Source organism: Bos grunniens, chromosome 15 (assembly GCF_055505025.1).
Source record: "Bos grunniens cultivar Pamir isolate PY7600 chromosome 15, Bosgru_T2T1.0, whole genome shotgun sequence".
Classification (NCBI taxonomy): domain Eukaryota; kingdom Metazoa; phylum Chordata; class Mammalia; order Artiodactyla; family Bovidae; genus Bos; species Bos grunniens.
This window is the reverse complement of record NC_141179.1, coordinates 82,695,844-82,714,846: the sequence shown is the minus strand read 5'-3', so window position 1 is coordinate 82,714,846 and position 19,003 is coordinate 82,695,844. Positions and strand designations below refer to the sequence as shown.

Sequence of the window (19,003 nt, the reverse complement as noted above, 5' to 3'; positions counted from 1 at the left end):
TTTCTGACATAGACATCAGAAGGGGGCAGAAAGAGTGCCCCCCTCCTAGTCTTTAGTCAGATGTTTTATGTCTGTTAGAAAGCTATTCATCAGATAAGAGAGACACCTCAAGGCTGACAGAGATTCCACAGGCCCCTCTCCCACAATATGCATTTTTGAGATAGGATGGCATGAGGTCATCTCCCAGCCATAAAATATGAATACTGGTTTGTTGAGCTGTTATCAGCCCAAGGTTTGAGAAAAGAAAAAAATTTAGTCTTAGGTGGAACCATTTTGAAGAAAGGCAAATTCCAAAGCATATACATAGTTTCATTAACATAGCTTAAGAAAAACATTTCCATAAAAAACACGCATTGGTTAGCCCAAGGTTTAGAAAAGCTAAGTTCAGGTGGAAACAGGTGTCGTCATGGCAACACATAATTTTAAGAGAGAAAAACAAAAACAAAAAAACAAAAAAAAACTGACCCTTGTAGTTTTTTTCCTCCTGCCGCTTAAGGGAGAGATAAAAAATGTCTGACACTTGCAGCCTATTTCCTCTGTTTGGAGACCCCTGGCCTTCCCGCCTGTTACCCTCTCACCACCAAGGGTGGGTGGGGAGCTGCAGACTTCTGTCAAGACCTCCACCCTCCCTTCCCACCCACAACCTCATAGCCTGGTTTTTGTCCTCTACGTTGAGACTTAAGGACTAATCTCATGATTCTGTTTATTGCTGTGTCACTCACCACAAAGCTGAGGAATCTCAGGAAAGCCCTCAACCCCTGTTAAATACTGTCCACAACTCTTCATATCTCTCTTCTTCAGCCCAGCAGCCCCTCCTGCCCAATTCCGTAAATCATTCTACTGTTCCTTTTGGAATCTACAGTCAGTCATCAGCGTAACCTAATATACAGTAACTTTGCCTCCTTCTCCTAATATAACATTAACTTTACATTAACTACTTGTCCAGCTGAAATCTGTGTTCTGAGACAAGGCTTCCCTAGCAGCAATCTCAGTGGTGAAAATTTTCTTACCCACTTTTCTCTTAATGCTGTATTGTTCCATGATTTTGAATTTGTAATATTTTCATACTTTGATTTTTTTTTCTCCAAGCTCTTTCCTTAAGCGATCTTACTTAGTTTTGTGGATTCAATATGATATGAGAGGGTTAAATCAATACCAAATTGCTAACATAGTGAAGTGATATATAGTGAAGTCACTCAGTCGTGTCTGACTCTTTGCGACCCCATGGACTGTAGCCTACCAGGCTCCTCTGTCTATGGGATTTTCCAGGCAATAGTCCTGGAGTGGATTGCCATTTCCTTCTCCAGGGGATCTTCCCCACCCAGGGATTGAACCCAGGTCTCCCGCATTGTAGACAGATGCTTTACTGTCTCTGATGCAACTAGCTTAATTATTTATGCAGCCCTTCTAAGTTAGATGGCTAGAAGGAATCTGAAATTCACAACGCCTAACCTGCAATCGTCTTTCATGTTCTTTCTCAAACATCTGCTTCTTCTACACCATTCCCTATAGGACTATACACAAAATGGAATCATTATTGTTCTTTCTCTGATGCCTACATTCAATGTATCAGGAAATCCAGCAAGTTCTCTTTTTGAAATGCACTCAGAATTGGGTAATTTCTCACTGAGAGCCTGCTCCAAGCCATCATTAACTGTTGTGTAGATTAAGAAGTTGAATACAAAGAATAATGAAATGGGTGAAAGCATAGTAATCCAGACTTCATTCTCACATGGAATCTTTCCTTGTGACACCTACATTTTGTGTGCCTAGACACATGTTGTCACTATCTTCTAATAGTAAGAATATTTACATTGATTGAATCCTGTTAAGTGCCAGGCGATATTGTAATATCCACTTGACACATTAAGAAATTGAGGCTCATACACTCTAGTTAATATCCAAGATGACTCAGCAAATAATCAAGTCTTACTTGGCATAGCTGGACAGTGCACAACTTGAATAAAAGAGGACTATTGCTTGAAAAATTGCAAGAAGTATGGACGAATATGAGGCTGAAAGGATTTGGGGAAAGAAGCAAATGAATGAGTGAGCATATAAAATGCTCAACTTCACAGTTATCTGGAATTCGTCAATAGCAACATACACTCTGTAATCAATACATAGACCATTAACTCTGTCCTAGTCATAATGTGTGGAAGCCTACAATGCCAGTTTGCATTATCACTTCAGTTTGATAATGAGTTCAAGAGAAAACTGATGGCCAACTGATATTGAGTAACACCCAAAGTCAGTTATCTAGAACAAGGTGGAGCTAGAATTTGTATCCAAGTGTCCCTAGCCTGGAGTCACACTTTAAACAATTACTCTCTGATGTCTGAATTTCTATAGTATCCCACTGCCTGGGAATTACACATTCTATGTATCCTATTATCCTCTGAGACTACTGAAACCTAGAAAATGATATATGGAAATTTGTGTCGCTAGATTATAACGTTGTTCTTGATATAACGGTCTTCCCTGTAGCTGAAAGGGTAAAGAATCTGCCTGCTACACAGGAGACCTGGGTTTGATCCCTGGATTAGGAAGATCCTCTGGAGAAGGGAATGGCGATTCACTCCAGTATTCTTGCCTGAAGAATCCTGTGGACAGAGGAGCCTGGCAGGCTACAGTCCATGGGGTAGTAAAGAGTCGAACATGACTGAGCAACTAACACTAAACTTGATACAATAGTGGTGATTGCAATGAAATGCATTAAATTATAGTAACCTATTTTATTGCATGAATTTCCTTGTTTTTGAAAATATGAATTGGAGGCTAAAAAAAAATCTCATTTTAACATTTATTTTTATTTTTTGGCCGCACTGAATGGCATGTTGTATTTTAGTTCTCTGACCAGGGATCAAACCTGTGCCCTTGCTTTGGAAGCATGGAGTCTTAACCACTGAATCTCCAATTAAGTCCCCTAACAAATCTCATTCTAAGAAATCTCTGCAATCATCGTGTAGATGTCTGTTTACAATTCTGAACTTAAGATTCAATCATTTATGAGGATAGATGATTGGGTTATATTATCTTAAAAATTCTTTAAGCTAGAATATTCTGTGTTTCTACCATTATTTAAAAATTAACTTTTGTTGTTATGTCCATGTTAAATTGAGCAAATTCTGGTATAAGTTACACCTTGGACATAATTATGTTTCTAAGCACAGTTACAACCCAGATCCACTTTTCTCATTGATATAGTGCATTTTGATAATGCATAAATAACCCCCATGGAGAATAGTACGGTCGGGACTGAGTTCATTCTTGCCGGGATAACTGATGACCCACAACTGCAGATCCCACTCTTTCTAGTGTTCACACTCATCTACCTCCTCACTCTGGTTGGGAACCTGGGGGTGATCACGCTGATCCTGCTGGACTCTCGTCTCCACACGCCCATGTACGTCTTCCTCAGCCACCTCTCCCTGATGGACTTTGGTTACTCCACAGCCGTCACTCCCAAAGTGATGGCTGGATTCCTCACGGGAGACAAGGTCATTTCCTACAAAGCTTGTGCTGCTCAGTTTTTCTTTTTTGCTGTCTTTCTCTCTGTGGAAACTTTTCTCTTGTCTTTAATGGCCTATGACCGTCATGCAGCAGTGTGCAAGCCACTCCATTACACCAACATCATGACACCAAGAGTGTGTGCCTGGATGGTCGTAGCGGCCTACGTCCTTGGTTTTCTAGTGGCCTCTGTGCACACTTGGAATGCATTCAGTCTCTCTTTCTGCAGATCCAACGTGATTGATCACTTTTTCTGTGATGCTACTCCTGTCCTGGCTCTCTCATGCTCAGATAACAACAGAAGCGAGATAGTGTTTTTTGTTTTGGTGAGCTTCAATATCGCCTTTACTCTCCTGATCATCTTGATCTCTTACCTGTTTATCTTTGTCACCATTCTGAGGGTGCACTCATCTGAAGGACATCAGAAGGCCTTTTCCACCTGTGCGTCCCACCTCACTTCCGTCTCCATCTTCTATGGGACAGGCGCCTTCATGTACCTACAGCCCGGCTCCCGCCATTCCATGAGCACAGACAAGATGGCGTCTGTGTCCTACGCCATAGTCATCCCCATGCTGAATCCGCTGATCTATAGTCTGCGGAACAAAGAGGTCAAGAGGGCGCTAAAAAAGGCTGTGGGGAAAGCAACGTTTTCTGTAAGATTCGTATCTTAATTATATAGAAACAACAGTAGTATGGTTTCCTATACTTGCTAGGGAAAATACTGACTTGCTAGGTCAATAATTATCAAAATATTTTATGTCCTTTCTCAAGTTCTTTTTGAGTCTAGGAAGCAAACATGTGGACAAAATGAGTTCTCAGGAATAATAACTTAAGGAGAATCAACCATGAACCTATGATTTATATTTCAAATTTTCTTTTAAATTAATTTTTACTGCATATTTGTTTCCATAATTACCCACATTCATATGTATATTTATGCTTATATGCATATTTAAGTACATGCCCACATGCGTCTTACCAGTGTAAACCACATGCAACTCACACACTCATGAGTGAACAGAAAAATGAGTTCTAGAAACAAATGGGACTTGTCTAGTTTTATAGTATAGCCTGAAGCAATGGTTTTGGTGTCTGATAAGGCCGTGGCACCCCACTCCACTACTCTTGCCTGGAGAATCCCATGGATGGAGAAGCCTGGTAGGCTGCAGTCCATGGGGTCTCACAGAGTCGGACACGACTGAGCAACTTCACTTTCACTTTTCACTTTCATGCATTGCAGAAGGAAATGGCAACCGACTCCAGTGTTCTTGCCTGGAGAATCCCACGGACGGGGGAGCCTGGTGGGCTGTGGTCTATGGGGTTGCACAGAGTCGGACACAACTGACGCGATTTAGCAGCAGCAGCAGCAGCAGCAACACATTCCTAAATATTAATCTGTATGTTTTTAAATAGAAATAAACATTTGGTATGTAAATTAAAGACACACACACACAACTCTTTATTTGAAGATATTTCATTTTAATAATATTTGTCCCGAATATCCTTTGCTCTAGGTTTACTACATAATGCTTTTGTCTTATTCTTTTTTCAGTGATAATAAACATCACTATATGAACCTCTTTTTAAAACGTTTTCTTTCTTTATTTCTTTATGGCTCTTCTGGTTCTTCATGGACTCGTGCAGGCTTTCTCTAAATGTGATGAGCAGGGGCTGCTTTTCCGTGCAGTGCACAAGCTTGCCATTGTGGGCGTCTCTGGCTTCGGAGCGCAGGCTCTCTGGGCTGGGCTCCGCACTTGCAGCTTGAGGCCCTAGAATGAAGGCTCAGTAGTTGTGGCTCACAGGCTTAGTGCTTGGCAGAATGTGAGATCTTGCCAGACAAGGGATGGGACCCTCACCCTCTGCACTGTTAGGCAGACTCCTAACCACTGGACAACCAGGAATGACCCCATATGAGCATCTTTACTTAGCTCAATTTTCATCTTTATTGACACATTACCCATATTATCATCTTCATGTGACAATTTTAATGAAAAAAGAATAGCAGAGTATAAGATAAGGAACTAATGAAAACATGTTTTAACTCACTGAAGTAAAAAAATAACAACTTTTAAGTTTACAGTAAGCCTTGACTCTTTGTCTTCAGATGCTCAGCCCAGGACATATTTTATGTTCCTTCCTTCCTGTGGACAGTCAGGTCACCAATGGACAGATCTCCATTCAGACTCAAGTTGAAGGCTGAACTGACTGATACTTACCACACTCTAAGAATAACCTAACGTACTTTTTAAAGTTGGGTATATTAGAACACTAAGACTCATTCAAAGATATGATGATACTTATAAAAATATCTTTTACAAAGAGAACAGTATCAAATTAATTGAGTCTAAAGAGAATTTCTTTGAATTATCATTTCCTATGTAGTGGGTAGCTCAAACTACTGCACAATTGCACTCATCTCACACACTAGTAAAGTAATGCTCAAAATTCTCCAAGCCAGGCTTCAGCAATATGTGAACTGTGAACTTCCTGATGTTCAAGCTGGTTTTAGAAAAGGCAGAGGAACCAGAGATCAAATTGCCAACATCCTCTGGATCATGGAAAAAGCAAGAGAGTTTCAGAAAAACATCTATTTCTGCTTCATTGACTATGCCAAAGCCTTTGACTGTATGGATCACAATAAACTGTGGAAAATTCTGAAAGAGATGGGAATACCAGACTACCTGACCTGCCTCTTGAGAAATTTGTATGGAAGGTCAGGAAGCAACAGTTAGAACTGGACATGGAACAACAGACTGGTTCCAAATAGGAAAAGGAGTACATCAAGGCTGTATATTGTCACCCTGTTTATTTAACTTATATGCAGAGTACATCATGAGAAACGCTGGACTGGAAGAAACACAAGCAGGAATCAAGATTGCTGGGAGAAATATCAATAACCTCAGATACGCAGATGACACCACTCTTATGGCAGAAAGTGAAGAGGAACTCAAAAGCCTCTTGATGAAAATGAAAGTGGAGAGTGAAAAAGTTGGCTTAAAGCTTAACATTCAGAAAATGAAGATCATGGCATCTGGTCCCACCACTTCATGGGAAATAGATGGGGAAACAGTGGAAACAGTGTCAGACTTTATTTTTGTGGGCTCCAAAATCACTACAGATGGTGACTGCAGCCATGAAATTAAAAGACGCTTACTCCTTGGAAGGAAAGTTATGACCAACCTAGATAGCATATTGAAAAGCAGAGACATTACTTTGCCAACAAAGGTCCGTCTAGTCAAGGCTATGGTTTTTCCACTGGTCATGTATGGATGTGAGAGTTGGACTGTGAAGAAAGCTGAGTGCCAAACAATTGATGCTTTTGAACTGTGGTGTTGGAGAAGACTCTTGAGAGTCCCTTGGACTGCAAGGAGATCCAACCAGTCCATTCTGAAGGAGATCAGCCTTGGGATTTCTTTGGAAGGAATGATGCTAAAGCTGAAACTCCAGTACTTTGGCCTCCTCATGCGAAGAGTTGACTCATTGGAAAAGACTCTGATGCTGGGAGGGATTGGGGGCAAGAGGAGAAGGGGACGACAGAGGATGAGATGGCTGAATGGCATCACTGACTCGATGGACGTGAGTTTGGGTGAACTCCCGGAGTTGGTGATGGACAGGGAGGCCTGGCGTGCTGCGATTCATGGGGTAGCAAAAAGTCGGACATGACTGAGCGACTGATCTTACCTGATATGATGTAGTGGGTTTTCCTGTGAATATTTTTTCTAGGCTAAATGAATTAGAATACATATATAATATAAAATATATGAAAGTATGTATTTATTTCAAGGTGTAGTGCATTTTTTTTCATGTGATGTCTGAAATCTAGTATCAAGGGCTCCTGTGGTTTGACTTGAAGGGCCAGCACGTCGTGTTATGGACTGACAGAGATAATGAAGTATGTATACCTCAGAACCAAGTGAAATATCATAGGAATAGATTATCTCTCGTAGTAGGGAGGGACTATCACCTTGTACGAGAAAAGGAACCAGGTTCTTCATTTTCTGTGAGTTATCCTTATAAAATGGGAAAACCTCCCTGGAGATTTAAGGGCAAAGAATCACTTTTGGCTATGCAATTTGAAGATCCCAGTGGAAAAGCAAAGATGTTGAGTCCCTTGATAAAAATGTTTAGTAATTTTAATCTGGCAAGGGCAGAGTGTTAAAACCAGAGCAGAACCTTCTAAGCACAAGGTCTGAGTGACGGCAGTGGATTCTTGCTCATGAAGCGAGCCCTGAAGAGTCCTCCCTTTCTTAGATATAATCTCTTAAAAATTACAACCATTAGTATTTAAAACGAAGTCGGTCTCCACTTTTTAGGTCATTGTGAGAATGCAAATCAAAATAACAATGAAAGAACACTGCACATTTTTCAGAGTGGCCGAAGTCCAGAACACTGACAACACCAAATGCTGCTAAAGAGAGTGGCCGAAGTCCAGAACACTGACAACACCAAATGCTGCTAAAGAGAGTGGCCGAAGTCCAGAACACTGACAACACCAAATGCTGCTAAAGGTGTGAACAGCTGAAACAATATTACCATCTTGAGGAAAGGGATTTCTGTGGAGCACATTTTGAGACAAGTAGCCTTGTTGCGATTCACTTTTGACCATATATCAGCTGTTCTGTACTGTGTATGAACACCCTTCGTAGCAGAAAAGCATACAGCTTAAATGTATTAATACTTAGTATTTCTAAAGCCTGAATTCTCACATTTACCTCTGCTTTGTGTTTTTTCCAAGTTACTTAACTTCTCAAATGTGTTTATTTTTTTCTTTCTCATTTTTAGAAGGCAATCATAATAATGTCCACATGGGAGTTTCTTGTGAGTGCTGTTCTAGGTAAGGCCTGGCATATATGTTCAGCAGCCATACACGGTATTATGTATATTACTGGCATAACATACATGAAAAAGTGAACGTCATGTCCGACTGTTTGCAACCCTTTTTCCATGGACTGTATAGTCCATGGAATTCTCCTGCCCAGAACACTGGGATGGGTAGCCTTTCCCCTCTCCAGGAGATCTTCCCAATCCAGGAATGAAACCCAGGTCTCCCACATTGCAGGCGGATTCTTTACCAGCTGAGCCACAAGAGAAGCCCATAGCATACATAATACTATATTATATATATATACATATACATATACATACACACATACATATACACACACACACACACACATGCATTATACTACTAATGAAGGCAACATTACAGTCATTCTAAATGCTAATAGCACCTGATTGGCAACCCACTCCAGTACTCTTGCCTGGAAAATCCCAGGGACAGAGGAGCCTAGTGGGCTGCTGTCTATGGGGTTGCACAGAGTCGGGCACGACTGAAGTGACTTAGCAGCAGCAGACCATAATCATCACATTTTATTTGCAGCATAATAATTTGTATGCATTTTTTATATTCCAGTTTAAAATGTAAGCTTCTGTATTTCTGGGAAAAAAAGGTTTTAATATGTTGTGTGTTCTTAAGGAATCTTTGTAAGTTAATAAAAGAATAACAATAACCATAATAACATTTTTGAGTGATTATCCCTTTAGGCACTGCAATGAGATAACACATAAAAATTACCTTCCAAGCATATTATGATACAATGATGTATAAAGGTTTCATAGTACAAAGGATAGAATCTGGTGTTTAAATTTAGTTACGTTTGTTTGCACTTTATATGCTCATATGTCTGATACTATATGGATAGTCTGCACCATGAACTTACAAGAAAGATTCTAATGCATCTCTGGTAATAAGAGTAGAACTGTTTCTACCAGGACAAAAACAATAAACACCAAACATTGTTAGTCTATTACTTATTGAAATATATGTGCAGCCTGAATACTTTGGTGTATGAGAATTCTATTTGGTCATTTCTCAATAGAGTAGATATTAACCACCCCAAAATCACAAGGTAAATCCTAGGAATTACTCTACTGGAGCTTTTAAAACTCACAGGCTGTTGGGAATAACTTTAAATGTGATGGATTCTCCCTGAGAAATAGGATATGACTTGGCACACATGATACAGATTCCTAATGAGTGAGAATAAAATGTACTCCAATCTGAAACTAATTGCCAACCCCAGTGGTTTTTCCTTTATGTAGGACAAGAGTTGAGTTATTCTTACCAGTTGTCCATGCTTTTCCTACAACCCATACCAATCATTCCGCCTGATAATTTTGTTTTTACATTAATTAGTTTATTTTAGTTGTCCTGCTGATAATTTTGACATTTGGGATGAGCAGTTTTGTTTGTTTGCATTTGTTTATGAATTTTATTCTGTGACAGACCCTGAAAACAAACTTCCAAGGAACACATCTTGCTAACTGTGGGCAATCCCTCTGGCTTATTCAGATTCTGACAACTTCTTTGACAACTTGAGTCCTGACCATAGCTTCATCCTTTGTGTAGTTTTCCCATGTACATTTATTCATCCTTTATGTATTAGCTGAGGTGTTGCTTCTCTTGAGAAAACATTCTGGCCTGTCAATTTAAGGTAGATTTTTATCTTATATGGGTACCTGCTCCATTTATAATTTTATATCCTTTTTTCTGAGTTTGTTTGTTGTTTGTCTTCTCCAGTAAACCTACGCATATGAGACTAAGCACGTGTTTCTTTTGCCTGGATATGAACACCCAAGGCTAGGACTATGGTTAAACTCATTTGGGACCAATACACAGTTGAAAAAATGATCATTATAATTAATAGTTCAAATATTTCAGATGAAATAAGGCATGAAATTCTTTCTGGGATCCATTTGGCTTCATGGCAGACCTCTCTCCCTATCCTCCCATGTTTATGTCAATACTGGGCCCTAGAAATAAAGATACAACTTGATGTTAGCATGGTCATAGAGAGTTAATACGCATTATGCTAATACACTAATGACCTCCCTCAACAAGCAGAGCTGGATTCTTATAGACACATTCATTACCTGTTCTCCAGTAGTGAGATTAGGACCTGTTGCTCTCATGGGGACTTTGTCCCTGAGAAGTCCATGAGTTTATAATGTTCTCTCTCTCTTCCAGTTTCCAATAACTCCATCTGGCCTTTTATTATAGGTAACAGACCAAGGGCTAGAGCCCCTTGACCATTCATTCATTTAAATGATTGTCAGTACTTGTCTAAACAGATATGATGGCCTTACCCAAACCGAGATGTACAGGGAGCCTGCAATAATGACCAGGGCAAATAATCATGACTTTGATTGTGGTGATCACCATTTTCAGGACACTACAAGGATTCTCTTCTTTTCTCATGACAGCGGTAGTCTTTCAGGGAGGGTGTTGTTTGGGGCTGCCTTTCTAATATCCCCCTTTTCTAGATGAATATATAGTTGCTTAAGGAAATTAAGTGATTTATTTATTAAGAAGAAGAAAGATCAGCAGCTCTTTCTGTGCAAGTCATGTTAACTACTTTTCTGCCATTCAGTAGTTTTTTTTTTTTTTTTAATCTCTGTTTACTGTGAAGAACTTTTTCCTTTGGTCAAAGACTCAGAACATTTCAGTAGAATGTTTCTTTTCTTTTATGGACTGAATTTCTGATTTGAGACTCATATGTGAAAGTGTTGAATTCGCCTGTTCATTGTCCAGGGAGCAAGGTAAGCATCCAATTAAATCTGCAATCTGTATAAATTTTTCAGGGCAGAGGTAACCAGGAAAATACATCAAGGCACCTGTTTCCATCTCTATTTATTCATAACTGAGTACTGAACATTTTGAATGGAATGTTACTATGTGTCTGTAATTTTAAAATAAGAGACTGTGTCACCAACGCCATAGAAATTCTTAAGGAGAATATGCATTTACCATGTTAAAACAAACAAAAGAAACAAGAGGGTCCTGAGTCTCTGCCTCCCCATGCTTGACTATGTAGAATTTAAACAAGTTGTTAAACCTTTCTTATTTTTAAATTTCCTCTTTGGGGGTATGGTAATTGGTAATTTTAGCTCCATTGGCTAATCCCAATGTCTTTGCATCTCAACTGGAAAATTTATGAAAATCTGGAGAGCACGTGACAGTGTTTATGAAAAGAGGAGGAATACAGAGTGATAAGCACGGAGGGTTCAGGCTAACAGACCCGTAGTAAAAATGCACTGAAAGAAGAGGTGTAAAAATCACGTCAGAAAGGAGAATTCACAGGAATGAGGAAACCTGGATTGCAGTTTCATTCTTTTTTTTTTAAATATTTGTTTGTTTTTGTTTGTCTCCCGGCACCAGGTCCTAGTTGTAGCACAGGATCTTTAACCTTCCTTGCTGCATGCAAACTTTTATTTGCAGCACGTGGGGTCTGATTCCCCAACCAGGAATCAAACCTGGGCCCCCTGCATTGAAAGTGCAGAATCTTAGCCAACGGACCACTAGGGAATTCCCCCAGTTGTCATTCTGAAGCTTTGCTGGCATTAGGCACCCAGAATTATTAACTATTAGATATATTGCCTGGTGAACTAGACTGTAAATTAGATCATGGTACCATCCCACTGACCTGAGGGACAAAAGTGATGCTCTCTTCTTGGGAATAAAGAATAAGAATATATCATAATAATGATCATTGTATATAACTGTCTTCATCTTATACACTTTCTGATCAGGGAATATATATATATATTCTTATGTCATTGTAAACCTTAGAATTAGGACACAACTGGATATACTATAAGCACTTACTTAGTACTTGGAGAAAGAATAAATGTTGGATGAATAACTGCACACATTTCAACACTCTATGTGGCTTATTAATTGAGGTTACTCAAAACTTATGCAACTTTAAGGTGTAGAAGTTTTTTTTTTTTTTTTTTTAATCTTTCTTTCTGGAGAGAGGGGAGAGGAACTAGATGGTATACTTGTGTGGATATCGTCCTTATCACTGGGCTGGGATTCTGAAAGATAGTGTATTAAGCAAATTACCACTAGCTAATTGTATGTTTGATTCCCAAAGCTAAGCTTTTTACCTCCTACATTGCCTGTGAATGATGAACTCAAGAAATCATCTCACTCATGAATAAGCCAATATAATAATTTTTTTGTGCCAAGTGCTGGGATAGAGAGTTTAGATTATATATAAAATATTAGGAGAATATGTTTTAGTGATCAAGAGCTCAGGCTTTGACACGACTTCAAATACCAGCTCTGCTACTTGCTAGCTTTATGGATGTCAGTGTGTAATTTCTTGTCAGCAAGCTTCAGTTTCCCCATATGTGAAATGGGAATAATATCTCCCATGATTGGGAGATGAGTCAATGTAGATATGCACAATGTTATATGGTGTCCAGAAAATAGAAAGCGCTCAGTAGTTTTAACTCTCATAGTTTAATCCATTACGTTTCTCCACTTATACAGTATAGACGATCTGTATGGTGGATGAAGCTTAACTTAGGATAAAACAAATACGAGTAACAAAGTGATCCATGGGGCTCCATAGGTTATAACGGAAAGGCACTGTCTAGAGAGGAGGAGTTGCTGAAGACTTCACGAGAGCTTTGAAACCCCTGTTATTCTTTGAAGAATGAATTTGAATTGTAATTGAGGGCACATAGCTTCTTGTGCACTTTTTAATTATGTCCTGAACACCCAATATATGCTGATCTGATCCATAAAAATCCTTAAAGAAAGACTGCTAAAAGGTCAATACATGATTCAAAGATTTTTATAATTCTTATCAGTAGATTAATGTTATCACAAGAATGTGCCTGAAACTATTTTGTCTCCCTTGTAGGAAAATGCCCAATTAAGACACTTCTTTACATTATTGAGAAGAGAAATGGTAAAAAATAAAATGAAATGTTTCCAGTATATTCTTCCTCCCCCGATTTATGGACATCTAATATATGGGCTTCCTTTGTAGCTCAGTTGGTGAAGAATCTGGCTGCAGTACAGGAGACCTGGGTTTGATCCCTGGGTTGGGAAGATCCCCCTGGAAAAGGAAATGGCAGCCCACTCCAGTATTTTTGCCTGGAAAATCCCATGGACAGAGGAGCCTGGTGGGCTGAAAGAGTTGGGCATGACTGAGTGACTAACACTTACTTACTTAATATATGAGTATTGACTTAGGTAAACAATAAACAAGAAGGTATCTTCTTTGGATAATAATGCCTCCCTGTGACCTCCCTAACACCACCAGCAGGGTCAGGAGGCTTCCGTCAAGACCTTTACCCTCCCTTTTCAGCCCACAGGCTCATAGGCTGGTCATCATCGCCTACTGTGTGTCACTCACCACGAAACTAGCCCAGCAGCCACTCCTGCCCAACTCCTGAAATTACTCTACTCTTCCTTCTGGAATTTACAGTTATCAGTATAACCAGTATACACTTAACTTCTCCCCTGGAAGTTCCCTCAACCTACTCGCCCAGATGAAAACTGTGTCCAGGGACAGGGCTTCCCTAGCACTCATCTCAGAGGTGACAATTTTCTTTCCTTCTTCCCTCTTAGAGCTGTATTGCTCCATGATCTTGACTTTGTAACATTAGCATACCCTGATTTTTTTTGTTCTCCAATCTCCTTCCTTAAGTGATGTCATTTAGTTTTGTGGATTTCATGTAATATGAGAAGGTTAAACCATAGCAATTGCCAATATACTTTGATTTAATAAAATCTGATGCAACAAGTCCAATTGTTTATGCAATCCTTCTAAGTTAGATGGCCTAAAAAATCTCGAACTCACCATGACTAATCTGAAATCATCTTTCTTGTCCTTTCTCAAACATCTGCTTCTTCTACACCATTCCCTCTAGGACTGTACAAAAAAAAAAAAAAGGAATCAACACTGTTCCCTCTAATGTCCAACACTGAATACATCAGGAAATCCAGCAAGCTCTATTTTGAAATCACACTGATAACTAGATTATTTTCACTACTTCATTCCCTATCACCTTGCTCCAAGCCATCATTAACTTCTGCAGAGATTAATGGGATTAATGCACAGAAAAATGAAATGGGAGAAAGCACAGTGCCCCACACTTCCTGCTCGAATGGAAGTTTTCCCTAGCCTCATTGATGTTTGGGTCTCTAGACAGATTCTGTCACTATCTTCTAACAGTAAGAATATCTATATTGATTGAATCTGGTTAAGTGCTAGATGGTATTCTTTATTCCATTTTACAGGAGAAACCGAGGCTCAGACACTCTGGTTAATACACAAGATGACTCAGAAAATAAATCAATTCTGACTTGGCATAGCTGCACTGTTCATGACTTGAGTAAAACAGGGTTATTATTTGAAAAATTGGAGGAAATTATGGACAGAATATGAAAGTGAAAGGATTTGGGGAAAGAAGACAAGTGAATGAGTGAGCATATAGGATGTTTGATTTCAGAGTTATCTGAAATTTCTCGATTACAGCATTCACTCCTGTAATCAATGCATAGACCAATAACTCCGTCCTAGTCATAATGTGTATGGCAACCCACTCCAGTATTTTTGCCTGGAGAATCCCCATGGATAGAGGAGCCTGGTGGGCTACAGTCCACGGGGTTGCAAAATGTCCAACTTGACTGAGTAACTAAGAAGTCATAATGTGTAAAAGCCTACAGTGCCAGTTTGCATTATCACTTCAGTCTGTTGATGAGTTCAAGGGAAAAATGATGGCCAAATGATATTAAGCAATACCCGGTCATCTCATACAAGGCGGAGATAGAATTTGCACTCAGATATTCTTAGTCTGGACTTACACTTTAAACTTTTACTCTCTGATGTCTTTATTCTTTATAGAGGACTTTCTCAGTATCCCACTCTGTGGGAATTACTTGTTCTATGTATCCTATTACCTGTGAGACTATTGAAGTCTTGAACATGATATATTAAAATTTGCATTACTAGAATAAAATACTGCTCTTGATACACCAGTGGTAACTACAATGAAATGAATTAAGTTACAGTAATCTATTTTATTGCATGAATATTCTGTTTGAAAATCTGAATGGAAGGATAGCAAATCTAAGTTTAATTAATTTATTTACTTTTCTTTTTTGGCCATACCATGTGGAATATGAGCTCTCCATTCCCAACCAGGGATCAAACCTGCACCCCCTCACTGGGAGCATGGAGTCTTAACCACCAAACCACCAGGGAAGTACCCTAACAAATTTCATTTTTAACAGATCTCTGCAGTGATTTTGCATAAGTCTCTTCATTCTTATGCCCATGTTAAATTCGGACAATTCAGATATAAAGCATAACTTGAATGCAATTATGGTTCTGAGCTCAGTTACTACCTGAACCCTCTTTTCTCATTGATATAGTGCATCTTCATAATGCATAAATAACCCCCATGGAGAACAGTACAGTCGTGACTGAGTTCATTCTTGCCGGGATAACTGATGACCCACAACTGCAGGTCCCACTCTTTCTACTGTTCGCTCTCATCTACCTCCTCACTCTGGTTGGGAACCTGGGGGTGATCACGCTGATCCTGCTGGACTCTCGTCTCCACACTCCCATGTACATCTTCCTCAGCCACCTCTCCCTAATGGACTTTGGTTACTCCACAGCCGTCACTCCCAAAGTGATGGCTGGATTCCTCACGGGAGACAAGGTCATTTCCTACAAAGCTTGTACCACTCAGCTTTTCTTTTTTGTTGGCTTTCTTGTTGTGGAAACTTTTCTCTTGGCTTCAATGGCCTATGACCGTCATGCAGCAGTGTGCAAGCCACTCCATTACACCAACATCATGACAGCAAGGGTGTGTACATGGATGGTTGTAGGATGCTATGTCTTTGGCTTCCTCCAGGCCTCCATGCACACTTGGAATACATTCAGTCTCTCTTTCTGCAGATCCAATGTGGTTGATCACTTTTTCTGTGATGTTACTCCCGTCCTGGCTCTCTCATGCTCAGACAGCAACAGAAGTGAGATGGTGTTTTTTATTTTGGCAGGCTTCAATATCATCTTTACTATTATGGTCATCTTGATCTCTTACCTGTTTATCTTTGTCACCATTCTGAGGGTGCACTCATCTGAAGGACACCAGAAGGCCTTTTCCACCTGTGCGTCCCACCTCACTTCCATCTCCATCTTCTATGGGACAGGCGCCTTCATGTACCTACAGCCCGGCTCCCACCATTCCATGAGCACAGACAAAATGGCGTCTGTGTTCTACGCCATAATCATCCCCATGCTGAAATCCGCTGATCTATAGTCTGCGGAACAAAGAGGTCAAGAGAGCCCTAAAAAAGCTGTGGAGACCCTGAGAATGAGCTTACGGTTGCTGGGGTAGGGGGAATGATGGGGAAGGGATAATTAGGGAGTTTGGGACGGAGATGCACACACTGCTGTATTTAAAATGGATGAAGGGCCTACTGTAGGGCGCATGGGACGCTGCTCAATGTTACCTGGCAGCCTGGATGGAGGGGGAGCTCGGGGGAGAGTGGATGTATGTGTATGTCTGGCTGAGCCCCTTCACTGTTGATCTGAAACTATCACAACATTGTGAATCAGCTATATCCCAGTACAAAATAAAAAGTTAAAAAATAAAATAAAATAGACCTAAAAATGGCTGTGGGGAAAGCAAAATCTTCAATAAGACATATATTTTAATTATGTATATACAACAACAGTATGGTTTCATATAAGTCGTATCAAGCTAGGGAAAATATTGACTTGTTATGTCAACAATTATAAAAATGTTTTTACATCCTTTCTCAAGTTCTTTTTAAGTCTAGGAAGCAAATGTGTTGACAAAATGAGATCTCAGGAATAATAACATTGGAAGAATCAATCATGAAGCTATAATTCATATTTTTAAATTTCCATTTTAATTACTTTTATTGTATATTTGTTTCCGTGATCATCCACACTTTCATAAGCACATTTATACTCACCTGCATATTTAAGTACATGCTCACATGTACCTTGTTCATGCAAATCACATGCAACTCACACACCTATGTGTGGACAGAAAAATAAATTCAAGAGACAAATGGGATTCACCTTTTTTTTTTATATTATAATTTGAAGCAATGGTTTTGGTGTCTGATAACACATTCTTAAATATAAACATATATACTTTTAAATAGAAAGAGTCATTTTGCATGTCATTTTATTTTAAAAAACTCTCTATTTGATACTATTTCATTTAAATAATTAATGTTCATGCCAATCATCCTTGCTATAGGTTATTACTGAGTGCTTTTATTTTATTCTTTGTTCAACGATAATAAACATCATCAAATGGGCATCTTTATCTCAATTTTCATCTTTATCAACTGATCACCCAGAGTAACATCTTCATGTGATAATTTTAATGAAAAAAGCATTGCAGAGTATAAGACAAGGGAGATAGTAATGTAAGCATATTTTAATTTACTGAAGTAAAGATAACATTTAGTTTTACAGTCAGACATGACCCTTTGTCTTCAGATGCTCATCTCAGGACACATTTTATGTTTTTTCCTTCCCATACACAGTCAGGTCACCAACTGACAGATCACCATTCAGGCTCAAAGTAGAGGCTGCTCCGATTGTCCTTATGAACCTCTAAGAATAACATAGCCTAGCTTAAAAATTTTTTTTATTTTTTTTTGGTGTGCTGGGTCTCCATTGCTCTGTAAGCTTCTCTAGTTGTGTTGAATGGGCAGATCATGGGCTCTGGGGCACGTGGGCTTCAGTAGTTGCGGCCTGTGGGCTCAGTTGTTGCCATTCCTGAGCTCTAGAGCACAGGATCAACAGTTGTGGCACATGGGCTTACTTGCCCTGGGGCTGAAATCGTCTTAGACCAAGAATCAAATTCATGTCTCCTGAATTAGCAGGCAGATTCTTTACCACTGAGCGAAGAGGGAAACCTTAGCCCAGCTTTTAAATTGGGAATATTAGAACACTAAGAATCGATCAGAGATATTGTAATAGTTATAAAGGTATCTCTTAAAATGAAAATAGTACCAATTCAAATGATTCTAAAAAGGATTTCTTTGACTTATCAATTCTCTATGTATTGTTTTCTTCTGTGACTATTTCTTTCCATGCTAAATGATTTACAACACATATAAAAATATATATTTATTTAAAAACAGTGGACCCATACATGGGAAGAATGAAATATATATGCTTTCATGTTATGTCTTGAATCTAGTATTGAGGGCTCCTGTGGTTTGACTTGACATGCCAGCATGTCCTGTCAAGGAATAACAGAGATAGTTAAATGTATATCCCTCCAAACCAAATAGACATCAGTTCAATCTCTGGGTCAGGAAAATCCCCTGGAGAAGGGAATGGCTACCCACTCCAGTATAATTGCCTGTAGAATTCCATGGACAGAGGAGCCTGGCAAGTTACAGTCCAAAGAGTCACAAAGAGTCAGAATTGACTGAATGACTAACACACACACACACACACACACACACACACACACACACAGAACCAAATGAAAGACCACAGCAATAGAGTGTCCCTAATGATAGGGATAGTTTTTCCTTTTGGAGAAAAGAATCAAGAATCTTCATTTTCTAGAAAATTTTCCTTGTGAAGTACTAAGCCCCTCTGGAGTATTTCAAGTGTGAAGAATG

The 19,003-nt window shown here is 39.3% G+C and overlaps 2 protein-coding genes across 2 annotated transcripts; both read left to right on the top strand.

Moving 5' to 3' along the window:
* Nucleotides 1–2,795: 2,795 nt before the first annotated feature.
* Nucleotides 2,796–5,090, top strand: LOC147358830 (olfactory receptor 5B12-like). Its single transcript, XM_086338745.1, has one exon. It carries the CDS (start codon nt 3,237–3,239, stop codon nt 4,179–4,181), a length of 945 nt encoding a protein of 314 aa, XP_086194871.1. The 5' UTR covers nt 2,796–3,236; the 3' UTR covers nt 4,182–5,090.
* A 3,182-nt stretch (nt 5,091–8,272) lies between these two features.
* Nucleotides 8,273–16,995, top strand: LOC147358829 (olfactory receptor 5B12-like). Its single transcript, XM_086338744.1, has one exon. It carries the CDS (start codon nt 15,775–15,777, stop codon nt 16,639–16,641), a length of 867 nt encoding a protein of 288 aa, XP_086194870.1. The 5' UTR covers nt 8,273–15,774; the 3' UTR covers nt 16,642–16,995.
* Nucleotides 16,996–19,003: the final 2,008 nt, after the last annotated feature.

Bases quoted from the DNA above. Each gene is read 5' to 3' on its own strand.
- LOC147358830 (XM_086338745.1), top strand. From the start codon at position 3,237: ATGGAGAATAGTACGGTCGGGACTGAGTTCATTCTTGCCGGGATAACT.
- LOC147358829 (XM_086338744.1), top strand. From the start codon at position 15,775: ATGGAGAACAGTACAGTCGTGACTGAGTTCATTCTTGCCGGGATAACT.